This window comes from Peromyscus leucopus, chromosome 3 (genome assembly GCF_004664715.2).
Source record: "Peromyscus leucopus breed LL Stock chromosome 3, UCI_PerLeu_2.1, whole genome shotgun sequence".
NCBI classification, from domain to species: Eukaryota; Metazoa; Chordata; class Mammalia; order Rodentia; family Cricetidae; genus Peromyscus; species Peromyscus leucopus.
In genome coordinates, this window is record NC_051065.1 from 60,379,523 (window position 1) to 60,406,890 (window position 27,368).

General features: G+C 48.1%; 1 protein-coding gene across 3 annotated transcripts; it reads right to left on the reverse strand.

The window, feature by feature from the left end:
- Znf746 (zinc finger protein 746) lies at nucleotides 1-23,084 on the reverse strand. Of its 3 annotated transcripts, none has more exons than XM_028879631.2 (7): nucleotides 22,819-23,084; nucleotides 19,814-20,113; nucleotides 19,603-19,684; nucleotides 18,657-18,770; nucleotides 4,347-4,538; nucleotides 3,646-3,771; nucleotides 1-2,625 (listed from the first exon to the last, which is right to left on the reverse strand). In XM_028879631.2, exons 1-7 carry the CDS (start codon nucleotides 22,840-22,842, stop codon nucleotides 1,511-1,513), a joined length of 1,953 nt encoding a protein of 650 aa, XP_028735464.1. In that variant the 5' UTR covers nucleotides 22,843-23,084; the 3' UTR covers nucleotides 1-1,510. The 3 variants fall into 3 exon arrangements, with proteins under 3 accessions (XP_028735464.1, XP_028735463.1, XP_037059595.1); XM_028879630.2 differs by having other exon boundaries at nucleotides 1-2,628; XM_037203700.1 differs by lacking the exon at nucleotides 22,819-23,084 and adding an exon at nucleotides 20,348-22,683 and having other exon boundaries at nucleotides 1-2,628.
- Between the last annotated feature and the right edge of the window lie 4,284 nt (nucleotides 23,085-27,368).

Below are 27,368 nucleotides of genomic sequence, written 5' to 3' on the forward strand. Positions count from 1 at the left end.
TCCATCAAACAGCCTTGGTGCTGGTTAGGTTTTATTTTAACAGGATGTTTTCTGTTCATTTGTTTTTCAAAATATCAGTTATATCAATATTAGAAGTGTAAACAGGTACAAAATATACAGTACATAGAAACAATCTTATTAACTAGTCTATTTCTAATAAAAGTACGCAGAAGGGAGCTGATTGGGCACCATGGTCTCTGCTCTCTTCAGGGAGTCGTTACCCATTTGGGGAAGAGGACCAGCGGCTGCTTTAACAAAATGGGAATGGCTATGTGTGGTGGGGACAGCACTTTTAGGACAGAAACTTGGACCTAGCTCTAATTCCACCGTGAAGACGTTCCAGGCAAGCCTGAGAAAGCCACTTACCCAGTTCCCTGGCATTCCAGCTACCACTGCGTGCCTAGTGACGTGGAAGCGTACTGGGGCCGTCCAGCTTGAGCTGCCGAGGCAGGAGCTCTCTGTCTTCATGATCTGATCCATTTGTGTGGGACAAATCTTTTGAGAGGGCAAGACCTCAAAACCTTTCCTCCCCTAAACCAATGTTCCACGAGAGAGAGCTGGGACTCAGCTGAAGCTCTTTCCAGTTCCTGGAACACACAGTACTCACAGTGACAGGCTGTGTCCCCTTTGAGCCCTTTATTTCTCTCTAAAAAGAACCACTGTCTGCTGCTTCCTAGTCATGGTAATGGAACCATTTTGAAAATGGATGTACTGCACAGTGGGCAGCCAACAGAAGCATCCATTGCTAATGGACATAGCCCAGGATGGGTGGCCCTGGCTTTCTGTGACCTCATGTTCGAGGGCCACCACCCTCCAGACGTAACACTACCACAGCTCCATGACTCTTACTAGCCAGGCCCACGACTACAGTGGACAATACCACCTTGGACAGGTACCACAGATGGCTTGGACAGGGAAAGTCAGGCCTGGCTTTAAGGGTCTTTTGAGAAGGTAAGGGCTGCTTCTAGGGTAGTCCCTGCTGCTGAGTGGAAGCTGTCTGTCTAGGCCCCTAGTGCCCTCATCACCCAGGACCTAAGGGCCAGACTAGCTGCCTGAATAGAATGGGAACTCACCTGCCATAGGACTGCGTGGTCCAAGGCCGGGAGAGCCCTTGCCTGCTCTTCCCACTGACCACCTTTCCAACCCTGGTAAGACAAGGTGGACACACGACCTTGAAAGCCACAGTACACCTCAGAACTTAACTGCTGTTGCTACTGTTTTCCATCTTTTTCCTCACGAATTAAAGAGAAAAAAACAAACAAAAAAATGGGTTTGTAATTAAATTACTTAAGATCTACTAAGGTGTTCAGTCTCACAGTTGGAATCCTACTCTCTTTAAGGTGGAGGCTGCACTGAGAAGTTTCTTTCCAGTGACCAGTTCAGCAACGTGGAAATTTGGTTCTCTGCCAAGTTTCCCTTTTTGCTTCTGAGCTTTTAGGCCACCTTGCTGTCTGCACATGGGACTTTGTACATTTGTGGCCTGCCGGGGCCATGGGAGGGTTGGAGGATGTCACAGATCCCCACCACCATCAGTGGGTCCCAGGACACTTAGGCCACAAGTCCAGTCAGTCACAAGGTCCGTGGAAGCCATGGGTCCTTTGGCTGCCGGGCTCTTGAAGGGGTCGGGAGGAGCCGGCAGTGGTGGGAGCGGCTGCCCGTGAGTGGGCGCCTTGGCCATCGCCGGGTGGTTGCGCTGGTGCTTGCGGAGGTGGTCCTTGCGGATGAAGCTCTTGCCACACACTGTGCAGGTGAAGGGCCGCACGCCCGTGTGCGTTCGGTAATGGTCGATGAGCTTGGAGCGCTCTGTGAAGCGCTTCTCACACTCGGTGCAGGGGAAGGGCCGCTCGCCAGTGTGTAGCATGCGGTGACGGATGAGGTGTGCGGGGCGTGTGAAACAACGGCCACACTCCCCGCATCGCAGGGCGCTGCTGTCCCGTGCGCTACCCCCACCTCCGCTGCCACCTCCGCCACCACCACTGTTGCCACCTCCGCCAGTAGTGGTGGAAGCTGCCCCTGTGCCCGCCCCGTCGGGCAGTCCACAGCTGCGCTGGTGCGCACTCAGGCTCACCTGCAGCTGGAAGCTCTTTCCGCATGTGGCACAGGTGAAGGGCCGGCCTCCAGGGGGCGCGGCTGGGTGCTTCTTCTGCCCCGGCTTATGACCAAAGCCTTTTGTCCGGCCCGGGTATTTGCAGGGATCATTGAAGGGTCTTGGGGCCTGGCTGGGGTCCAAGATGGCATCTCCATTGTCAGGAGAGGAGAAGGGGAGTCCCTCGGTTACCGTCCTTGGGTTCAGGCCCACAGGAGGTTTACACCGGAAATTCCAGCCCCACCGGACGCCACCGAAGAGCCAATCCCCGGCAGGGGCCTCCTCCTGTGCTACCGCAGGACTCAGCTCACCAATGTCCCTCTCTGGCCGAGTGGGCTCCCGCAGCCCCAGCACCGGGTCCTGGCTGGGGAAGGAACTGCCTTGGCTTTCCCAGGCTCCTTCCTGGACAGGGCTGGGAAAGAATCTTGCGGCTTGGCCTGGTGCAAACAAAGTCCCATGAGCCTCCAGGTCGGTGGGATGCACAGGTGTGGCTACCACTTCCTCTTCCTGGACTTCTGTTTTGATAACAATTTTTACGTCTGCTGGAAGAGAGAAAAGCAGAGATCATTCTGGACATTTTTAAAGGCCACAAAGGGTCAGCCCCATGGAGCCACACAGCTCAAAGGGGCATTCCGTCCTGGTTCTGAGGCTAGCCCAAAGCTTCACCTGGCCTGTCACTTCCCCACAGTAAAAGCAACTCCCAGATTTTGTCCCCAGATTCTGTTTTCTCTTTCTTTGGCTTTTAAAATAAATCATGAGTTTATTCTAAGAAAGGGATTCTGAGTGTGATGGCCATGTACTAAAAATAAGGCCGAGGCACAAGCTTGGCCTCTGAGGCATCTGGGACTCTGTACAGCTGTCAGGAACACTTCTTAACCACAGCTCCACTGTGAATGCCCAGCTTCACAGGCTACAAGATTAGCCTGGACAACATACCTGAAGGCCCCTCAGCATGCCATCTGGTGCACAGTAACTGCAGTTACTTGATGACCAAAATGTTACTGAATGAACAGAACGGTTTGACTTTGTATAAATATATTGAATTTTAAGCCCAAGGCTTGTTATCAGGGATCTTGGATTTTTAGTGTATTGGGGGTGGGGGTGGTAAAAGATGACAAATTTTTATTGAGGTAACAGATAACTGGCCTTCAAACACGAGAATGAATACAAGAATGTGAGAGCTGTTCTCCCAGCTCCAGCTTCCGCTGTCTTTGGCATTACTGATATCTAGGAAGTGGTTTTAGCGCAGTCTGTTTGCATCTGTGCCATGGGAGCCACAGGTTGCCTGGGGGGAGGGGGAAGGCCTGTCCTCCAAGAGATCAGCTTATGTGAATAGACTGGCTAACTCCACGTGAAAGGAACTGTATAAAAACACAGGCATCCTCAAGGAAGGCTGTTCAAATCAGAGAGTTTTGAAGGAGCAGAGAGCAGAAGGCACAGAGAGCTAGCTGTCAGACTGGACTCAGAGCATGGCGGTGGCGGGAAGGAGGGGACAGTGTGCCAGGAAGAAGCGGGCTCCCAGGCCAGGCATTGGGTCTCCTCTCCCGCCACCCCTGTACCTTCTGTGGATGCTGCCGTGTTGAGCTTCAGTGTCCCATCTGAGCAGGCTGAAGAGGGGTGGTGGGGAGGGAGATCTGCTTGCCAGGAAGTGGGCGGGATGGTGGTGGAAAAGTTGGAATGGACACCTGTAAGGAAGAGAAATCACAGCCTGTGGGTTAGGGGAAGGCAAGGACATGGGAGAATAGTGAACATGAAAACAGAGAGAGGAAGGCAGGGCACTGAAACCCTGAAAGCCCTGTTCTGAATGACCATGTGCCTTGGCCTCTCTGAAGTCAGTGTCTTGCTCCCTTCTCTGAAGCACTGGAAAGTCAGATGTTATCAACTCACTCACCTTTCACCAACAAGAGGTGAGCCTATGCCTCAAGGTAGGTTTGAAAAACTTCTTGTGGGGCCAGATTTTTTTCCTTCTTTTTAAAAAGATTTATTTTTATTTTATACACATGGGTGTTTTGCTTGCATGTATGTCTGTGCACCACATGCATGCCTTGTATTCTCAGTTGCCAGAAGAGGGCATCAGTTGTGAGCTGCCTGTGTCCTTGGAAGAGCAGTCAATGCTCTTAACTACTGAGCCATCTTTGTAACCCCTAGGCTAGATCTTCTGAGAGCTCACAGTTGCTCATATGCTTTTAGGCACCCTCCCAACCTCTACCCTCAGTCCCTAAAACTCATCCCAGAGTCTGCATCTATCTCAATTACTTACCAGAGGTAGCATCTGTGGAGATGTCTCCTGCCCCAGAGTCCAACTGGCTGAGGCCCCAGGGCTCCTCCCCAATATCTGGCTGTCCAGCTGCCCAGGCTTCCACACCCAGAGCCTGCTGCTCCTGCAGCTGGAGCTCCCCCTCCTGCTTGATCTGCATCAGGAGGTCAGGGGCAGGAACTGGGGCTCCAGAGCCTAGGAAAAAGGAGAGTATGTGAGGCCTTCAGGCCTGAGCTGGACTATATAAGGAGATCCTTAGGGTCTCACAGTGCAAGAGAGCCATGGCAGTAGGTGCCTGGGTTGGTGAGAAGGAAGAACATGCAGACATGTTCAGGGCTAGAGCTGATCCAAGGTAAGTCCTAGCTGCCCTGGAGTCTTGCTCTCACTTGTATATAATACAGGAATCTCAACCCTATCTTACCGCACATGAGCTTAAAAGAAAGAGTCCAGAGGTCAAAGAAAGCAATTTGATTAGGGGATGGAGTGAGGAGCTGGGGATGTAATTCAGTTGGTGGAGTGCCTGCCTAGCTCAAGGAGCTATCAGTCCAATCCCCAGCACTGCATCAAACAGGGATGGTGGTACATTCAGGTAATCCCAGGACTTGAGAGGTAGAGGCAGATGCATCAGAAGTTTAAGATCATCCTTAGCTATATAGAAAGTTTGAGCCAGCCTGGCATACATAAGGCCCTGTCTTCCAAAAACATACAAACAAACAAACAAAACAAAAAACAAAGGGGTGTGTGTATGGAGATTAGAATGGATGGTAAATGGCCGGGAGAGTTCTTGACAGATTAACAGCAAAGTCCCTGCCATCATCTCTGTAGATGTTAACAGTGGCATTCAGAGCTGAGTCTGGCATACAGTGGCTGGACACGCAGGGAACCAGAGGAAGGTTTCAAGCGTAGGTGACAATGCAGTAAGGTGAGCAGAGGCCGGGCTGGTGGTAGACTGGCGAGTGCTGCCTGGGTTGAGGGAGTGTATACCCCAGCAGAGTAATGCTAACTTAATGACTTCTCCCCAACAACAGCCGAGTCAGAAGAACGAGGGACATTATCTTCACAGGTAAGAGAAAATAACAGCCAAACTAGAATTCTGTCTTTCAACTACAGAGATGGAACAAAGGCATTTTCAGACAAATTCCATTACATGCAACCACAAGTCCATTACCATCAAACTCAAAAAGTCACCCCATGAAAGGAAGAAAAAAAAAGTCTCTAAAGCTTACTGAAAAGAAATTTTGTTTTGTTTTCCAAGACAAGGTTTCTCTATATAGCCCTGGCTATCCTGGAACTCACTCTGTAGACCAGGCTGGCCTCAAACAGAGATCACCTGCCTCTCTCTGGGATATTAGAGGTGTGAGCCACCACTGCCCAGCATGTAACTTTCAATCTAATTAAAAGTAACAATAGTCTGAAGAGAGGGTGAAAACTAAATGAATAAACTCAAAAGAAGAATGGGGAGATGTAAAGGACAGGAGTAATACTGACATCCCAAGGAACATGGCAGAAGAGGATCCCGACAAAAGGTGACCAAAGCCAGGCACCTGTCTGGACCAGCCATACCCTACAGGATGGATGGTATGCTTTACCCATACCTCCAGAAGTGTTCCAGAAGCAAAATTAGAGAAGGGTGAGGAAGTGGAAGTGGATCCAACCTTTCCTGGTTTCTGAGGGCACCAGGCACACAAGTAGTGCCCAAACATGCATGCAGACAGAACACCCATACACAAACAATAAAAAAAGAAGTTAACAGCCGGGCAGTGGTGGCGCACGCCTTTAATCCCAGCACTTGGGAGGCAGAGGCAGAGGCAGCAGATCTCTGTGAGTTCGAGGCCAGCCTGGTCTACCAAGTGAGTTCCAGGAAAGGCGCAAAGCTACACAGAGAAACCCTGTCTCGAAAAACCAAAACCAAACAAACAAACAAACAAAAAAGTTAACAGAAAGCAAAACAGAAATCAGTAATTCCATGTAGGTATGTATATGGTATGTGTATCTTTGTAAATAATTCAAGGGTTTAAGGGAAAACTGAAATGCAAATTAGAAGAGGGTATCTGGTGCTAATGTCGATGAAAATATTATCAAAATGTGTGGGCTGGAGCTACAGTGGAACATACAAGAAATTTTATAGTTTTGCATGTTTACAGTAGAAAAGACAGGATGAAAATTAATGGGCTAGTCAGGTAATGCAAAGTCTCACAAGCAATAGCAACAATAGAAAGCCTTTCTTTCTTTATTGACTGATTGATTGATTGATTGATTGAGGCAAGGTCTCTCTGTGTAGTCACGGCTGTCCTGGAACTCACTCTGTAGACCAGGCTGGCCTCCAAACAAAAGCCTTTAAAAAGAGCAGAAGGAAGCTACAGCTGTGCTGAGGCCTCTGATTCCAGCTTCTTGGCAGGCAGTGAGGGGATATTAAGCACGTTATTTAAAGTCACCTGGGCAACATTCTGCACCCCTGCCTCAAAATAATGTGGGGATAAACAAAATCAAACAGACAACAACAGCCAGGGCCACAGTGCAGAGGTGCGAGAACTTGCCCTGCATGGGTGAAGCCCTAGGTTTAATTCCCAGTCTGAGAGAAAGATGTGAAAGTGGAATTAGTAAATCGGAATACAGAAACACAATGTGGAGAACATAAGATTAGTTCACTTATTAAGCTAGTTCATCTCTAGTAAAACTACTAGAAGAAAATGAGAGAGCAGCCATAACCGGCCTGAGAATGGAAAAAAAAAAAGAAAAGAAAAGAAAAGAAAAGAGTAAGCTTAGATGCAGCTGAAGTTAAAATGGTAAGGAGTATACTGTGAATGGTATTCTAAATGAACAAATCCCCTAGAAAAATTACACCGACCAAAAAAGGAACAGAATACCTAAATAACCTCATAACTAAAATACACTAAATCTGTTGTCTAAAGCCTCCAACAAAGAAAAATTGAGACCCACGTGGCTTCAACGGTGTTTTCTGAACACCCAGAGTAGATCATTCCAACATCAAGCAAACTCTTTGAGCATATAACAGTGGAGACCACATAGTGGCTTATATCTAAAAGCAGGAGGAGGCAGTCTGTAAAAGGAAAATTATAATCTAACTGATGAACCATCAGCATAATAAATCTATAGTGTACACAAATGATCATGACACAGTAAGGTTTATTCCAGGACTGCAAGGTTGGTTCAACCTTAGGAACTAATGTAACTCACTGTACTATTGCACTAAAGGGACAAACAGCAAACAAAAACCGCATCATCTCAATAGATGCCAAAGCCAACAACAAATCCATCCTCCCAAACTGTAGTCCCTCCTGTTGGATGTTGAAGCCCTTAGCCATCCAGAACTGTAGGACTTGTTTAGTGGTATTCTCAATGTGGCAAGTTCAAAGCAGTCCCTTTCAAATCACGAATCACTAGAGTACCCATTATCATGTGTCTATCACTAGGGTACCCATTATTACGTCTATATCACTAGGGTGCCTATTTTCTACTGAAGCCATTACAGATTTAAAAACAAAAACCAATACATTTTTATTAATTGATGTGATTAATTTCTCAGAAAATTTGAGAATTAGACAATTATTAGAAAAGTTATTAGTATTAATGAGAATTTCAGCAAGATTTCTAGAAATGTCAACAAATGAGAGGTAACTGCCTTTTCTTTCTTTTCTTTTCTTCCCTTTCCCCTTCTTTCTTTCCTTCCTTCCCTCCTCCCTCCCCTCCCTCCCTCCTTCCTTTCTTTCTTGAGACAGGGTTTCTCCATGCATACCTAGCTGTTCTGAAACTCACTCTATAGACCAGGCTGGCCTTGAACTCAGAGAAATAGCTTGCAGGGATTAAAGGTGTCCTCCTCCACCACCACCACCACCACCACCACCACCACCACCACCACCACCACACCCGGCTTCACAACTGCTTTTTTAATACACAACTAGTGTTCTGAGGAGCCAATCAATTGCTATTTTTCTTCTGACGTGGATCTTAACCCACGAAACAAAGGAGGAAAGCAGTGAGGCTAAGCTGTTTTTATGATGATAATTCAGACTTTCGCTTTCATCTGTGGACAAAACTGTTTACCGTGACCCTAGTGTCAGAAGTTAACCTGGGCTGGGCTGGAGCCTGTTCCTAACAGGGAAGCTGAGGACAGCTGTCTCAGGAGGTGGCCAGTGGCTTTGGGACTGTGCTAGTCCAGCTCCTGGTCCTCACCTCTCCAGTGCGTCACTTCACACATCAGAGGCAGAGGACTGCAAACAGCACCTCCACAGAGCTCCTGCTGGATGGGAGGGTGTTCCTGCCCCAGGCCCCATAAATCAGCAATAAACAGAAACTACCAGTTAAACAAGATGCCACTGAGCACAGCAGTAAAACAAAACAAAAAACAACAGCAACAACAACAAAACAAAGTACACAAGGAACATAAAAATATAACTAAAGAAAAAGTATAAGACCTTTGGGAATAAAATTTAGAAATCTGTTGTTTTGTTGTTGTTGTTGTTGTTGTTGTTGTTGTTGTTGGTGGTGGTGGTGGTGGTGGTGGTGGTGGTGGTGGTGGTGGTGCACACCTTTAATCCGAGCATTTGGGAGGCAAAGGCAGGCCGATCTTTGTGAATTCCAGGACAGCCAGGGCTACACAGAGAAACCCTGTCCTGAAAAAACTAAAACTAAATAAAGAAATGATCATGAATTCTTACTGAGGTAGTATAAAGGACTGCAGACCATCAAGTATAACATGACTCTATTAAAGAGAAAAGTGTCAATCTTTACATCCAACCCCACTTGTAGTTCCACAGTACTTGATGAGCCAGTGAAAGTCTCCCAGCAGCAAGGGAGGAACAAAGCACTAGCAAGAAAGTACCACAGTCTCTTCAACTGCTCAGTAGAGAACCTAATCCTGCTGGGTTAAGTGTTTGAATATGCAAAGCAAAGCTTGAAACTTTCAGTAGGAAATGCAAGACGTTATGATCTGGAAACTGGGAAACAGTTCTTAATTGTAGAGATACAGAAAGGCTCACGCAGACAGGGAAAGACTACCAAATCTAAGTACAGTGGTGTGAGAAGCCTCTGGGCTTTACAATACATCACAGAGCACACTGCTCGGGAGAAGACCACTGCCTATAATATAGGGTCCTGAGTTCCAACTCCAGCACACAAAACAGTCAACAAACCCAACTTGAGAAAATATCAGTACACATACAAAGATTCATATTCCTACATGTAAGAACTCTTACAAATGGATAAGAAAAACAACTAAAAAGACAAATAGAAGAAAGGCCCAGGAACACAGCACACAGTGCTCCATTCAAAACCATTTCACCTCCATATGATGGTCAGAAATGAAAACAACTTTTTGAATGAGGCAGGAGAGGAGCCCCAGGTCCTGCTGGTAACCTCACTTCAGGGACACTTTGACATTACTGGGTCATTTCTAGGTCAATACTAGAGAAACCTCCTAAGAATTTTCACAACAGCATGTCCTTATAGCAAAACAACCAAACCAAACCAAAATCCACAACTAACCCTAAATAACCCCAAACTTAGACAAAATGCAAATACTCCCCAGCAGTAAAAGAAGTAAATGCAATGTGTTAGTCATAAAAACTATGAAGTGAAAAATCATGGAAATGAACTAATGGTTTTTATATCAGCACAGAGGGCTCAAGCACAGATCTCAAATGAGAAAAGCAGCCCAAGAAGAACGTCTGTACATAGCATCATTCATAACAAGTTTAAAATCTGGCCAAACCAAACAATGGTTTTTGGTAATACACACAGAAAATAACAATATAAAGAAAGGCAGGGAATGATCTGCTCAGTTCCTGGTTTCTGTTTGTTTATAAAAAAGGGAAAGGCTGGGATTTGGAAGGGACATGGACTCTGGAAGGTTCTGGTGGTGCTCAATTCTCATGCTGGTGTTTGGTATACAAGTAGGGACTTTACTCTAGACACTTCATCAGTCTTGTTCCTAGGTATTTTTCTTACTATTATGTGTGATGCAGAAAAACCACACTACTAAAAATCAAAAGCAACCCTCTATGTTTAATAATAACACTTGTCCACAATAAAAAGTCTAGCTAGGAGACGGGAGAGAGTGCTTGGTGACCACATGCACGAAGGCTCTATACTGGATTCCCACACAACTGCCCCCAAACCATCCAAAACTTTTGGCTAGGCACAAGTAGGAGGAAATGTGTGTATGTTTGTGTGCATGGTGCCAGAGGCAGCACCGAAGACCTTGCATACTCGGTAAGAGCTCTATCACTGACTTACATCCTCAGCCTTTGGTTTTGAGACAGGACCTCACGATGGAGCCTCAAATTTCTGACACTCTTGCCTCCTGTTTCCTGAATGTCATTATAGGTGTGCACAGCTATGCCTTAAAACTATATTTTATTTAAAATTATATAATAAACTGCTGATTTCGTAGGATAGTCTAAGATAACTTTTAAAGACTTACTTTTTATCATGTATATGGTATGTGTCTGTGATTGGGTATGTGCAAGTGAGTACTGGTGCCCTTAGATTCTAAGGCTTAGAAGCTAGAAGTATCGGCTCCCCTGGAGCTAGAGTAACAGATGGCTGTAAGCTGCCTGACGTGGGCGCTGGGAACAGAACTTGGCTCCTCTGGAAGAGCAGCAAGTGGTCTTAACTGGTGAGCCATCTCTCTGGCGCCTTTTGAAGATTTTTTTTTTTGGAGACGGGGTTTCTCTGTGTATTCCTGACTGTCCTGTAACTCACTCTGTAGACCAGGCTGGCCTTGAACTCAGAGATCTGCCTGCCTCTGCTTCCCAAGTTCTGGGATTAAAGGTGTGTGCCATCAAGCCTGGTCCTTTAGAAGATGCCAGGTATGATGACACACACCTGTAATCCTGAGACAGCAGGCAGGGCTTTGATGTGAGGTAACCATGGAAATGGTAACCATGGAAATGGAAGCCGATATCTCAGTAGACGTGTTTGGGCTCAAGATGTCACTCGGGCTGAACATCCTCACACTGCAGTTAGGTTATTCCCACTATAGTAAAACTAAGGGGAGGGAGTACTTTCCCAGGTGCCACACATGTGAACTAACAAAGGGTCTGTATCCTCCAAGGACCCAGGCTTCAGAATACCATTGACATTGTGGTTTTGATCTCTTTAGTGGGTTTCTAAAAAGATCATGGGAAGAAGAACACTAGAAGTGTGCTCCAGTGTCCCATGATATGGGAGGGGAAAGGTTACCTTACCACACAAACATGTTACTTACCTCATAAATATTCATAACACCTCTTATAAAAATAACAAGTGCAAGATCTTTTTCACTACCTATCCTTAGTTCGGCTTGTTCCCCACTCTATGAAGTGCACTATGGCTTTGCTTCACTTTGCTACGTAAATCATTACTTAAACTGCACCCCTCTGATGAATTCTTCCCTTAAAGACAAGAACCCAAGAAATCTCCTCCCAGGTAACAGTCCCAGTGCTCAGAAGGCAAGGCAGGATTTCAAGTGCAAGGCAAGCCTGGGCAACACCGGGAGATGCCATCTCAAAGTGAAAATAAATAAATCTAAAAGGAGGCTGGGGTATAGCTCAATGATAGAATGCTAGCCTGTCACAAACAAGGCCCTGAGTTTGATCTTTAGTGCTGAAAACAAAACAAAGGACCTGATAACATCACAATGCAGGTGCAAACTCTAGAAACACCAGCAGGGGTGTCTATTCTACAATACCTTAGCCAAATTGTTAGAGCGGAAAAACAGTGTTGTACAAGCCCCGGGGTTTTATCCCTAGCACTGCCAAAGGATCTACTCATGACTTTTTTTGTGTGTGTGTGAAGGATTAAAAAAACCAAAGCATGTCTGAACAGATGACTCACCATACCTAATAAGAGCAGCATTTTTTTAACCTAATGAAGTCAAAGCATACCACATGTATCCCTGTTACAACTATATAAAACTCAAAATTAAGTCTAAAAGAAAATCCTATTTGTTAGAGAAACAACTACCAGAACAAGACCCAAGAAACTGTTAATAAATGAGTCTTCCTGTGGACAGAAAAGCTGAGTTGTAATGATGGCAATTCTCTAGACGTTAAATTATAAAGTAAGTGAATGAAATTCATCCATGCTCACAAGAGGATTTTCTTGAGAACTCCAAAATGCATCCTGAAGAGCAAAGATCCAAGAACAGCAGAACAGTTCAAAGAGCAGGCAGAGCAGGTCTGATCCACAGGCTTTGAGGAGCGTGGCGTGGGAAGAGACAGACAGAACAACGAGCCCGAGTATATGCAGAACTAGTTCAAGCTGCAGGTGACGTCACAATCCAGCCAAGACGGGTGTTTTCTAATGCACGGCCTGAGTCAGGGTATCATGTGTTTTAAGCTGGTCTCCAATTAGTTTTTTTTTTTTTTTTTTTAACATTTATTATATGTGTATATGTGTGGGAGGGCCAGTGCCCATACAACAGCACATGTGTAGAGGTCAGATGGAAACTTTCAGGAGTTGGTTCTCTCCTACCATGTGGGTGCTAGGGATTGAACTAAGGTCATCAGGCTTGGAGGCCAGAGCTTTTGGTACAGGGCCTGTTAGCCATCCCTCCAACTTTCTCTGTAGTCAAGGATGATCTTGAGTTTCTGATTTTCCTGCCTCTACTCCCAGTTGGTTTGAGGTGTGTGCCACTGTGTCCAGTGGCAAAAATTTAAATTATCTTTTGCAGTCTATATAAATATTAATTCTAGATGGATTAAGGACAATTTAAAAAGCAAAACCTTAAAAATGTATTTAAAAAATATAATATGGGCTGGTGAGATTGCTCAGTGTGTAATAGTGCTGGCCACTAAGCTGAAGATCACGAGGATTCACATGATGGAGGAGAACCTATCCTACAAGTTGTCCTCTGACCTCCCCGTGTGCCATGGCACATGCACATGTGTGCGCACACACGCGCGTGCACACACACACACACCTAAATTTAAGGTGTAATTTAAGAATATTTAAAGGGGCTGTAGAGATGGCTCAGCTGTTAAGAGCATCTGCTGTTCTTGCAGAGGACCTAGGTTCAGTTCCCAGCAACCACATGATGGCTCACAACAATCTATAATTCTAGTTCTAGGGGGATATGAGGCCCTCTTCTGGCACACATGGTCACCTACATAAATGTAGATAAGACATGTGTGTGTGTGTGTGTGTGTGTGTGTGTGTGTGTGTGTGTGTGTAAATAAATCTTTTAAAGAAAAAAAAATTAAGACAGTATCTTTGCTCTGCTTCCTGTCTGCCCTGAGGTGAGCAGACTCTTTTTCCTCTGTATGCTATGATAGTCCGTCAGAGAAACAGAAATTAAACTGAGATACATTTCACCCCTGCCTTACGAGCAAATGTTAATTATGAAAAGTGGGAAAAGATGTCAGAAACACATTTCATAATGCTGATGGCTGATGGGAGAGGCTTCTGTTGACCCTGGGGAGAGCAGTGGTACTGGCAGAGGGGGTGACTAAGACTGACACAGGTGGCACCTTAGGTCTGCTCCAGAGAAACATGTTGATACAAAGATGCACTCAAGGATGCCACTGCCATGCTGCTGTGGCAGTGAAAAAATAGACATTACTGGAAAATACACTGCAACAGTTTCGTTTCTTTTCTGCTCTGTTGTTTTATTTTGATAGGGTCTTACTATGTATCCCTGGGTGGCCTGAAACTTGTTGTCATCCAGGTGGCCCTGAATTCATAGCAATCCATTTGCCCCAGCCTCCAAAATACTGCCATGCATTACTACATCTGGAATTTTCTTTTCTCTTCTCTGAGAGGTTTCATTACTGTATTCCTAGCTGGTCTCAAGAGTCTTCTGCTTTCCAGACGCTGAGATTACAGGCATGTGTCACACCCAGCTATATATCTGTTTTTCAGATATCAAGCACCTGCTGCAAAGCCCAGTGGGCCAGGTGCACTAGGCCCCACCTCTAACCCCAGTACTGAGCTATGGCAGGAAGTCTTGCACTAAAAGAGCAGGACTATCTTCCGCAGCAGCAGCAGCAGCAGCAGCAGCAGCACCCTAATGAGTTAGTACAGACAAATGTGAACTACAGAGTGAAAAATACAGGAACATTTATGTTGGCTTTCCAAAACACAAGGTCAACAAAGGGCAAGTAGTTACTGCATGAAGAATGGGACTTGTTGTGGAATATTATTTTAAGATGTGTTACATTTTCTGTGGAACATTTACTTTAATGCTGCAAAGATATGTTACATTCTTTTATGTTGCATTTGTTTAACTCTGTGAAGCTGTGTTACTTTGCCTGTCTAAAACACCTGATTGGTTTAATAAAGAGCTGAACGACCAAAAGCAAGGCCAGAGAAAGGATAGGAGAGGCTGGCAGGCAGAGAGAATAAATAGGAGAGAAAGAGGGATTGGGAAGCGAGAGAGATCAAGGAACAAGAAAAGAAGGGACCAGCCACCAGCCGCACAGCCAGCCACAGAGTAAGAGTGAAAGGAAGATTACAGAATTAAGAAAAGGAAAAGCCCAAAGGCAAAAGGTACATGGGATAATTTAAGTTAAGAAAAGCTGGCTTCAAGGATGGGACTGAGCATACACTCAAAACCACTTCCTGAATTCCTACTCTTTGTTATGAAATATTCTGAGTATGGAATGATTACATGAACAAAAACTACTTTTTATCATTTGGGATTTATAAATGGGAGGGAGGACATGCATATAATGGGTAAATACAAAATACCTGGAACAAAGAAAGACTAGAATTGTGGGTGGGAGAACTACAATGTCAGATAGGGTGACTGAGAAATCCCATTCAAAGGCCTGCCTGTAGTGGCTCTGAAGAAGTACATGAGCCAAGGATTTGGGACCAGCAGCCCTGAATGTTGAGCAAATAGCTTAGAGGACAGTGGGATGAGAGCAGAAAGAGAGGAAAATGGGAGGATGGTTGAGCTGTGGAGATCGGATGGAAAGTTAGGACATGCATTTTAAGGGGATCTCTGGGTCCAACCAGACTGTAGGGGCTAAGGGCAGGACTAGTGATGGCAGTTATCTCAGCAAGAGACTGAGTCTTGGAAGGAGTCTAGATAACTGAGTGGGAGGGCTAGGAAGAGAGAAAGTAGATGTGTGTTGTGACTAGAGGGCCAGAATCTTGGGTTTTTGGCTTACAGTTGGACAGATGGAGAAGCCAGGGAGAGTGAGGGAAGAATGGCTTTCAAAGGGAGGTTACCAGCTTGCCTGGGATGTACTTGTCATGGCTATCTACTGGGCATCCAAACAGAGACACAGCCCAGGCAGTGGGGTGTGGGAAATTCAGGCACAAGTCAAGACTAGGGGCACACACCTAGACATAGGTACTGAGACCTAAGCTGCCATGAGGAAGAGACTGTGAGAATGAGGGGACACCATTTCAGAAAGGTCTCAAGGCCACAGGAAACAGCAAAGGAAGGGCAGCAGGGGTGGGTGGGGCAGGAACCACAGGAGATGGAGGTATCCTGTGTATCCAAAGATACAACTTCAGGAAGCAGTGCTGTGGTTGGGTGTGTCCCTGGAATCCGTGTGTTGGAAACTTAATCCCTTGATCTTTGTTAATGGTATTAGAGGCGGAGCCTTTGGAGGCAATCAGGATTAGATAAGGTCATGGGTGTGGGGTCCCCCATAATAGCCTGAGTGGCTTTGTAACAAGGGGAAGGAAGATTTGCTGTCTCACAATGAGATATCCTTTGTTGCTTTCAGCAAGGAGGGTCTGACCAGGTATGGCCTCTTGACCTTGACTCTCCAGCCTCCAGGCTAGGACTGTGGGGACTGTAGGACTGTAGAATGACCCAGTGTATGGTCGTCAGTAATAACAGAAGCTGGATTAGCACAGTGAGCTATGGTGGCAAGCCCTCTAGACACGAGGAAGGCAGACCTTCTGGCACTGTCAGTAGAGACTGAGACGGCCAGGCTTAGTGGAAGAGGCACCCAGACAGAAGGGATGGCCTGGGGTCATACATGCTCCCTCTAGAGCCTGAATGGAGGCCAGAGACATGGGGCAGTCTTGTGGGGAGTGAGGAGTGGGGCCAAGGGAGGGAATGTCTGCTGCCCTTGGGAAGGTGGCATAGGGCAGAGTCTTGGGCCAGGCAGAAGGATGTCCTTGGACTACAGAGTGGCCAGGTAAGCAGAGCAGCAGGCACAGAACAGGCAGGGCACAAGGAGTTGGAGGGCCACGAGAATGCTTTTTTTTCTTAAAAAAAGTAACACACACACACACACACACACACACACACACACCCCTTAGATTTATTTTATCTTATGTGTGTGAATGTTCAGCTATATGTATGTACATGCATCACATGTGTGCCTATTGTCAGAAGGTGTCAGATCTCTTAGAACTGGAGTTACGGATGTTTGTGAAACACCACGTGGGTGCTGGGAAAAGAACCAGGGTCTTCTACAAGAGCAACATATGCTCTTAACCACTGATCCATTTCTTCAGCCACTCCCCCCAAGAGTAGATTTTTATAATTAAAAATGACTTTTGAATACTAAACTGAAATTCTTGGATTGTGAGCTCTTTATAAACAGGGCTAGGTTTGGTTTGTGAGCCATAATTTGCCAGCCTCTGAGCCAGTGAGGCAGCTGAGATGATGCTGGTGACTACTGGCGGATAAAAAGTCCCCCCGAAATGCTGGTCAGGAACAGCAGGGGAGACTGGCTGTAGGGTTATGGGTCTGTCGTGGCAGCGGCCTGGTGCAGGTACAGGGCAAGCAGATGATTTCTCTGGGATTATGATTTGCCAAGTAGATAAGAGTGAATACAGGGAAAGGGAGAGAGTGTGAAGAGGCACCGAGTGACGGCAGAGGAGGATGAGGCGAGTGGGAAGGCTTTGAAGGTCCTTAGACTGAGGACCTGTTGGACTGGAGGGTCTAAGACGGGGAGGACGAGCAGCAGGAAGTGGCTGGGGAATAAATACCTGCTGGGGATGGGGACAGTGGAAGGAGTGAGGAAACCGTAAGCGTGCAGCACGGTGAAGGTATGGAGGTAAGGCCACCACAGGGACACAGCCATCTGTAAGAGTAGTGAGGGTGAAGAGTGACATGGTGAGCTCTCCAGACAGGGTTTCCAGAGGAGAGAGAGGCTAGCAAGGGTCAGTCATGAGGAGCAAGGACACCTGCCTCCTGGGGCGTGGGAAAGAGGGCAAAGAGCTGCAGGGCAGCCACACTTGGGAAGAGCCAGGGCTCAGCCTGCGCAAGACAGATGGGAACACACTGGACCCAGGAGTACTTGCTAGGCACGGTGGGTCCTGAAGAGCACCATGGAGATGTTAGGGGTGAAGAGGAGAGATGAGGCCCGGTAAGGGCATGGATCAACTCAATCAGGAGTAAGAGGAGGGCAGGAACCCCAGATACCAGGACTAAGGAGAGAAGAAAGGCAACATGTGATTCCTGCTCAGTTCAATGGACAGTGGAGAGTGAGGGCCGGCAACTGGCTGCTTCTTGGACCCTGCTGGTTCTCACAAGGGAAAGCACCATGTTACAAACAAACAAAATCTCAGATACCAGGAACCTCTCACCCTTGGCTTTGGAAGTCAAGGTCATATGTGTTCCCCACCTCTTTCAGGCAGAGAACTCTCAGTAGGCACCTTCCCAACATCAGCTGACACTGTCCTTGGTACCAATAAGCCTCTCAAAATACATCTGCTGAAGTTCATGGTCAGTGCATCAGTGAAAACTGGCCATGTGCTCAGCTCTAGACCTGTTTCTGCCCTTGTCTAATGAGATGAAGCTGAACTCCCATGAAGTAAACACGTAAAACACAATTACATGGGAGTTCACCACAGGAAGATCTGAGTGACACAGTATCAAGGACACAAACCCAAGGTGGCAGGACAGACAAAGGAGGAGGCAGAGGCTGAGCAGAGACAATGTCTCTCGCCAGATGACCCAGCAAGGTCTTCCATGCAGGAACCCAGCATCCCCCTCCTTCCTAAACTTGGAGAGGTGCTGACTGGCCCCAGGGAAATGTGAAACACCGTTCAGGACCCAATTCACCTGAAGCCAACACCTGACTCTAGACACACTGGACCACACAGCTTGCCAATGGGTGACTTTCTGCACTGCTCTGAATAGCTGGAGCTCCCCACTCCCTCTTCTCTCACCCCCTAATTCTGTGCCCCTGCTTCTGACTTGGCTGTCCATGTCCAGGATGGAAGTCACTAGTTTCTACAACACAGCTGAGAAGTCAGCTATGACTCAACCATGAAAGATTTAGATTTGAAACATTGTCTGTGTCTTTCTGGAAGGAAGACTAACACCACCCCTAGATCTTTACTTTTCTATGTTGATGACACTTTTGATGTGGCCCTGACCTTTTCCCAACCCTTCACCTGGACTTGGGTCCACAGGAACCTCCGGGACCTTGGGGCCGGTGCGACGCCAAGTACATGGCTCCTTGCCTTGTTCAATCTGGGAGAGGACCTCGGGTTTGGAGATGGCATAGTCTGAGGAAAGACAGGGGGTTAATTTTGCCATGTTCTCATCAGAGCTGGGGACAGGCAGCTGTAAAATCACTAACAGTCTAGAAACTAAATGTCTTGACTGGTACAAAATAGCAGCTCTCAATGGTAGGCATTCTGCTGCAAAGTCTAGAGACAATCTTGAGTAGAATCCAGGGGTGGGGGAGGTGCTGCTGCATGTTCAGCAGTGCACCCCAAGAGTCACCTGTCAACAGAGCTGGTGGCGCTGGGACACAGGGCCACATCAGCAGCAGCAGGATTGCGAAGCAGACCATACCGTGAGTGCACACACAACCCACCAAACACTCCTGACTAGAAAGTGAGGCCAAGCAGAGCGGTCTGCCCCTTCCAGGGCAGCAGCCCCAGGGGCTGGGGCAGCAGGGCTTGGGGCACAGAAAGAACACCTGTTTTGAGAGGCGAGGTCTACCTTACTCTCCACAGACCCTCTGACTTTGTCATATAAAAGCTACCCAATCGATGGTAAAAGAACAATTCCTCCTCTAAAGTAGAGCTGATTAAAAACACACTGGAGAGCTGTGGCACACCTGTGCTCCAGTCTCAGCAGAAACAGATGTCCACACTCTGGGCCTGGTGAGACAGAGGGCACCGCTTTCCCCGGTCTGCTCCTCCAAGCAGAAGGGAGTATTTGACTCTTCACTCACAACATGAGGAGAGAAGGCTGGGAAGTGAGGAGGCAGAGTCTCCTTGCTCCCAGAACCTAGGCATCTCCACATCACTGACATGAAAAGACTCTATCACCAAGAGAGGTCTGGGGACTCTAAAACCCCACTTTAGAGAGGCTTGTGTCAGGCCTTACCCAGGGAGACCAGTGTCTCGTAGTTGCCCCTCATCACGTGCTTGTAGAGCTCCTTCTGCCAGTCCTCCAGCTTGGCCCACTCCTGCTCAGAAAAACACACGGCCACGTCATCAAAGGTCACAGGAACTCGAAACCAGTGTCACACTCGCTCACCCACACGCTTGCAGGCATGGGTCCTCAGGCTCCCCACCCCAGGGCCCCCAAAAGCTACCTTGGGGACCTCGCCCTTGCTGCCAGGGGGCAAGCGCAGAATCCAGAAGTTCCGGTTGCGCAGCAGGTTCTCTACGTTCTCCAGGCGCCGCTGCAGCAGCCCGTACTCCTGCAGCAGGGTCCCCAGCACGGCCCACTTGCCCTCCAGCTGGTTGCTGAACTCCACAGCTGTCTTCTCACAGTCAGCCAGCTTCTTCTCTGCCATCCCAGTTCGACCTTCTAGAGAAAGCAGTCGAGCGGCCTGTGATTCAATCTTCCTCTCCATGGCCTGAATTGTAGCTGCCATTGTCCATGGAGAAATCTTCGAGAAAGAGGAGAAATCAGCATCATTCTTTGCACTGTTGCACTGTGATCCTTCTCTAGGCATGGGGTGAGCCAAGCTGGGAGTGGGGGACCCACGTATGTGGAAAGTAGGGACATCCTATATCATGCACCAGATCTTGCATTAGTGACAGCCTCTTTGGGTATAGAGATCTGGCCTGAGGCCGGCAGGTGTCTTGCTCAGGACCCCACAGCACACTGTGCAGATTCCTACCTTGGCACTTTCCATACCCTATTCAGCATCTCCTGTATGTCACTACACTGAACATCTCTTCTGGCGGACACTATGTCTTTTCACAGCACAGTGCTAACCACATGGTAAACACAGTGCGAGTTTGCAAAGTAAACAGTGACTTAGCATTGCTGGTGCTTCAGTGGAGAACGACAAACTGCAGGTTTACTAGGGCAGCCTGCCTCCTGTCACAATCGCACAGGAACTGTGATGATGACCCAGCAAAAACTCCAGCTGCTTCAACTAAGAGGCACAAACAAGGGGGTTGCTCAAGTGCTTTTTAAAAAAGCATCTCTTGTCCCCTCTTACAGACAGATAAGCTCAATGGCCAATTCCCTTTCCTCCAGGACAATCTGATTTGGTTCCTTCCTAATTGCCCCTCCCCCATGAGCTAAAATTACCACTACTGCTAATTTTAACCAATCAAAGAGATGAATATTTTGTTTGTTTTTGTGATGAAGTCTCACTTAGCCCAGGCTGACCTAGTACCTGCTAGGTAGAATAGAATGTTGGCCTTGAACCCTTGATCCTCCTTGCCTTCACCACCCTATGTCCTGGAGTGAGAAGTGTGTTACCAAGCCTGGCATTGAGTTGGACTTTTTACACCACTAGAACTCTCTGGAAGGTACAAATCAGTGTCAGACATGAGCTATCCTAAGATCAGTGACACACTCTAATCTGGTAAGGAAGGTAGACGGTCATACTTTTACATGTGCAACAACAATCACAAGGCTGATACGACGTCCCTGTCATTGGGAATGGCACAAAGGCTTTGGAGACTGCCCACTGGAAATGAAGAGCACATTTTGGGTGGGGAGTGGGAAGAGCTCTTCCATGTACATCGGAGGTGCAACCCACAGGATCCCCACCCCCGCATGGGTGCCACTGCTGGCCAGTGCCTGAAGACAGATATTCCTTACATTCTAGAAGAATACTCTTGAACAAAAATAAAAGTGACTTCTAGGAACTAGTGTGGACTCATTTGAGTCACTGGGAACACAGCGACTGGTTAGACACATCAGAAAATGGGGCCAAGAGAGCTTGAGCAGAGGCAGAAAAGCTGGCCTGGAGGTGCCCAAGAGTTTCTCAGGCTGTATAGGAGGGAGAACGCTGGGTCTGACTGAAGACTTTCAGTGGGTCTCAGAAGATGGGTTCTGATGGGCAGGGAGGGAAAAACTACTGTGGGAGGGTACTTCTGGCCTCTCCTTCCTCTTCAGGGATTATCCCAGACTCCAAGAGTCTATTTCAGATGTCTGCTTGTACTTTGCCGCCCCTCCCTCTGGGGCAAGCTCTGTGTTACACAAAAGGGCACACTATCTACCTCGGTGATGTTGTTTAACATCTGAACTGTGGGTTTTTTTTTTTTGTTTGTTTTAACCATTTTTATGGGGTCCATGGACCTTTGAACTGTGTGGGGTTGTCTTCTGGGGAAGCCTAGCACCTTGCTAACTCAAAGGGAAGGTGATATAGCCCACTGCAAAACAGGCAGGGAAGCTGAAACTGAGTTTGAGAGGAGCCACTGGTCTAAGAGGATGCCAAATCCCTCCACTGTTCCCCACCCACATGACCAAATCCAGGCCTTCCAGCCCCTTCCAACTCTGCAGCCTCATAACCAAAACCATCTCTCCAGGCTTGTAGACCGGGTCCTGCACTGTCCTGTCCTGTCTCCGTGCCTTGCCTCTCTCTGCCCAAGTCCTATGAAACCCTAGTTAACTCAGCTCACAAGAGCACAGAATACCTGGCCAGGCAGGAGGCACAGGGTCTGCTCAGCACCTGCATTCGAACTTCGTTTCCACCAGGTTGCTACACCTCTTTCTGTTCGACCATATGGCTACTCGTGTACCTGTCTGCTTTCCTTATCCCAGCCATGGAGCGGTGAGCACCGTCTTCCTACACTTTCTCTCCGAGATTCTCCGCAAGTTAACTTCGCTGGGGCCCCAGCTTTTCTTTTGTACAAAATGGTAACTGTAATAGTAACTACCCCACAGGTTTGCAGTTCGGACAGAATCATGCCTACACCGGGCTGAGCACAGTGCCAGCCTGGCTGGACAAATGGGAGCAGCCCTCGCGCGCTGCCCGGGGAGGGCTGGGCACATAGTGGGTGCTCAGTGTATGCGGAATCGACGTCGGACACCTCCCAGGTGCCACCAGGCCGCTGGGGGGAGCTGGGGGTGGGAAGCACCGGCCCGGCGCTGAGGAAGGAGCCCGGCCCGGGGACGCGCAGACCGGGAACTTGGCGCGGGTCGGCCTCCGGGACGCGGACGGCCGTTCCCGGCGCCCGGCTCCACCCGGTCCGGTAGGCCCCGGCGGACCTCGCGGCCGCTCGCCGCAGCCCCAGGACCCGCAGGCCCGGTCTGGCCCGGAAGCCCTCCTGGGGCCTGCGGCACTGTGTGCTGGGCCCCGGCCTTCCGGGGCCCGAGGCCGCGCGGGCCAAGCGCGCGGGCCGCCCTTACCGGAGCCGCGGCCGCCTCGGCCATGGCCCTGCGCTGTCCTGCCCGGCGCGGAGGAAGTCGACGCCGCGGCGCGCGGCCCCACGCAGGCCCGGCCGCCGGGTCCTCTCCGCCGGCAGCGCCGCTGCCTTCCCCGCCGCGCTCTTTGCAGGCCGGCCTCCCGCCGCTCCGCCCGCAGCCGCACCGCCTCCGTCAGCGCCCGGCCACTCCACACTGCATCCTGGGAGCCGGCGCCGCGGCCAGGCCGACGAAGGCCCGTGAGGCTTCCTGGAGGCAGCGCGGCGGCACAGCTCCACCTGCAGCTCGAGCGGCGAACGGCAGCGCCGGCACCCGCCCGCCGCCGCGCCCGGCCCCGCCCTCCTCACGAGGCCCCGCCTCAGCCCGCCCTCCGGCCCCGCCCCCGCGCGTCGCCCCGCCCCCTGCGGTCCTGCGGCACGGATGCTAGGGCGGGAGGGACTGCTCACCAGAACTCCTGTCAACACAGCCCCTGGCGACCTGGTTTGGCTAGATACAACTTGGGCTCACGGCCTCGGCGGGCAGTGTGCATCCCTGGCTCGGTCACTTCTGCAACTGGCCAGCTGTAGCACGCCCATCTTTGCCTTGAAATGGAGTGAATACTTCCAACAACAGAAAAGTGTGATTGAGTCACAGTAGGGCATCCGCGTAGGATTTTCAATAATATGTGTATTATAATAAACACTTCAACGACATGAAAAATGTAGGGTTTTTTTTAATAATGTGTGTATTATAATAAACATTTTGATGACATGAAAAATGGAATAAAATGACATCGTTTAAAAATGTTTTGAATGAAGCTGGAGAGACAGCTCAGCCGCTAAAAGGACTGGCAGTTCTTGCAGAGGGCCGGCCGGGATTTGGTTCCCATCACCCACGTGGCAGCTCACAACCGTCTGTGATAAAAGTCCAGTTTCCAGAGATCCACCCCGCTCCTGTGACATATCTGGACACCATGTACGCATGGAAAGGTGTTGATATATAGTGAGAGGAGTGTGGAACGATTCCATTTCGGTATTGAAATTTGTGTATAATAGGATATGTGTTATCACGTGTATTATCCATATCCATCTAATGTTCATATAAAATTTTATGTCTAACAAAGTTTAGGTAGGTTTGGAAGCATATACATTAACGCAGTGTCGTTAGTTTTATGTTAATAGAGAGACCACAGACTGTTTGAAGACATCTCCTAGCTTTTTTCAATTCGTATGTTTGTTTTGTAATGACAAGGGAAGAAAAAAAATTAAAATGTAAAATTCCTCCAGAAGCCTGGTGTGGAGCCCCCTTGTGGCAACAAAGATGTATTGCCTTTCAGAATTGCCTTCTGTGCCAGTTCCCAAGCAGGAACCTGTAAGACCCGGACTGGCAGCAGCTGAGATCTTTTCGTTGTTGCTGCTGGTTATTTATTTTATGACTTACTTTTATTTTTGATTATGTATGTATGTGTCTGTATGTAAATATGTGTACTTATGTGCGGGTGTGGGAAGGAGGCCAAGGGTGTCAAGATTGCTGGGAGCAAGAAAATACACATTCTTAATCTCTCTCTCTGTGTCTCTCTGTGTCTCTCTGTCTCTCTGTCTCTCTCTCTCTCTCTCTCAAACACACAGCTCTCTGACTACTGGCTAGTTTTATGTGAACTTAACACAAGCTATAGTCATCTGAGAGAAGGGAACCTTAACTGAAAAACAACAACAACAAAAAACATGCCTCCAGGGCTGGAGAGATGGCTCAGAGGTTAAGAACACTGCCTGTTCTTCCAGAGGTCCTGAGTTCAATTCCCAGCACCCATATGGTGGCTCCCAACCATCTGTAATAAGATCTGGTACCCTCTCCTGGCCTGCAGGCATACATGCAAACAGAACACTGTATACATAATAAAAATAAATAAATTTAAAAAAAAAAACATGCCTCCAGAAATTTGGGCTATAAGCAGACAAGCCTGTGGGGAATTTTCCTAATTAGTTATGATGGAAGAGAGCCCAGCCCATTATGGTTGGTGCCATCCCTGGGCTGGTGGTCCTGGGTTCTTTAAGAAGGCAGGTTGAGCAAACCATGAGGAACAAGCCAGTAGGCAGCACCCCTCCACGGCTTCTGCATCAGCACCCACCTCTAGGTCCCTGTCCAGTTGATCCAGATTTCCTTTGACGGTGAATAGTGATGTGGAAGTGTAAGCAAAATTAACCCCCTTTTTCTCCAAGTTGCTTTGGTCATGGTGTTTCATCACAGTGATAGTAACCCCCAGACACTGACTGAGACTTAACACCTCTCTTCATTCTCTCCTCGGCCCACATGGCCTGTAGGGGTGTGAGAAGAGATGAGTCTTTAGAATGCATCCTTCTTAGTTTGTAAAAATTGAATTTCTCTTGGGCACTGCCTTGGGTGAGCCCTTACTCTTAATATTTGGGGAGGCTGGTTCCCCAAATCTGATTTTCCTCTTTTCTTGCTAACTCAGCTGTGTTCTGAAGTCTCCAAAGTTTTGGAATTTATTGCCTCTCAAAAGAGTTACCTGGATCCCCTGACATCGTCTGCCTTTTGGAGTCAATCCTTCAAAGGGTGAAGTCCATCTCACCCTTACCACAGGGAGCAGCTCTGGCATCTGCACCCAGCTCCTTCTCCTTGTTTCCTTCTGGTAGTTCTTCCAGGGAGAGAATCCCTTCCCCTTTCAACACAGCCCCTTTGCTGGGTGGAGGCATGTGTGGGACTGAAGTTTTACCACTTGGAGGGAATCTGCTAAGGGAAACACCAGACTAGACCACAACTGTAAAGGGAGGTGCTCTGAGCCTGTGCTTGGTAGCTTTGCTGTAAAGTCCTGGGTTGAAAAAGCCAAGGCAGCTCTCCAGTGAAGAGCTGTGCCCACACCACATTTTTACTCTCCTCGGCTTTTCCTCGAGAAGCATGTAGCCATGCTCTCAATTGTGATCTACTTTGTCCTGAGCCTCTCTCCTCCTCCTGACCTTTGTGGTTCAGCCTGTATTAAATATCTTTAGTAACCCCCGACTCTATTAAAACAAAACACAGGGCTAGAGAGACGGCTCAGCAATCAAGAGCACTGACTGCTCTTCCAGAGGACCTGGGTTGAGTTTCCAGCACCCACATGGTGGCTCAATGGTCTGTAACTCTAGTTCCAGGAAATCTGATGCCCTCTTCCTACCTCCAAAGACAAAGACACCAGGCACATACATGGTGCACATACCCACATGCAGGCAAAACGTTCATGCACATAAATAAGTGTAAAAAAAATCAAAGTCATCAAATACTTTAGGATAGGTCCTTCTAGCCTGAGAGGTAGATCCTAAGGGTCTCACAGTGGTCATGAGAATATAAACAAATGATCACACAGGATGACCAACAACTGGATCATAGCTTCACCTGTGGGCAGCAACCCTATATGGGTCTGTGTAATTGAATGTGGGGAAAGTGACAGGTTTCTGAGAGCATAAAGACCCCAAATTAATTCAGGGGACCCTGGGAGTCTAGAAATCTGCAGCTTCAGCCATTGCTGCCAGCGATTCTTGGTCAGCCCGTCTCCCCGGCGTCTCTTCGTCTCATGTGTAAGATGGTCACCCTAGAAATTGACTTGAATCTGCCTTCCTTTTGGTATTAACTTGCCCCCCCCTTGAGACAGAGTTGTTCTATGTAGCCCTGGTTGTCCTGTAACTTGACACGTAGACCAGGCAGGCCTGGAACTCACAGAGATCCACCTGTACTGCCTCCCTTCTGAAGGCTGGGGTTAAAGGCTGTTGTAGCCTGAGTTTTCCTGCCTGGCCCACAGTCAGGACAAATCTTTGTCACCCGCCAGTCCCACAGCCGCTCAGACCCAACCAAGTAAACAGAGAGACTTATATTGCTTACAAACTGTATGGCCATGGCAGGCTTCTTGCTAACTGTTCTTATATCTTAAATCAATCCATTTCTATAAATCTATACCTTGCCACGTAGCTCGTGGCTTTCCGGCATCTTCACATGCTGCTTGTTCTGGCGGCGGCTGGTAGTGACTCCTTCTGCCTTCCTGTTCTTTCTTTTCTCCTCTCTGTTAGTCCCGCCTATACTTCCTGCCTAGTCACTGGCCAATCAGTGTTTTGTTTATTGACCAATCAGAGCAACACATTTGCCATACAGAACATCCCACAGCAGGCTGTGCCACCACACCTAGGAGATCCTAATTTGCTTTAATACTGGACCCAGCTGAAGCTCAGCACTCCCTCAATCCTCCCACTGTGGCTTAGCTCGGGGCTTCTTAGACATTTCACAAAATTAAAGACATTTTTATCTTATGTGTATGGGTGTTTTGCCTGCATGTATGTCTGTGCACCACTTGAATGCTTGGTGCCTGCAAAGGCCAGAAGAGGCTGTTAGAGCCTCTGGAACTAGAGTTACAGATGGTTGATGAACTGCCATGTGGGTGCTGGGAATCGAACCCAGGTCCTCTAGAAGAGCAACCAGCTTCTTAACCACTAAACCACGTCCCCAACCTCAGTTCTTAGACATTTTATGCTTGAAATTGCTGAAAAAATTTTATATGATCCTAGGTATAT

What these genes read in the sequence shown, in the direction of transcription:
- Znf746 (XM_028879630.2), bottom strand. Translation starts at nt 22,842, where the DNA reads ATGGCCGAGGCGGCCGCGGCTCCG. An exon ending in CCGAGGCGGCCGCGGCTCCG is followed by an intron (nt 20,114 to 22,818) that starts GTAAGGGCGGCC and finishes TCTTTCTCGAAG; the next exon opens with ATTTCTCCATGGACAATGGC. An exon ending in CGAGACACTGGTCTCCCTGG is followed by an intron (nt 18,771 to 19,602) that starts GTAAGGCCTGAC and finishes GTCTTTCCTCAG; the next exon opens with ACTATGCCATCTCCAAACCC.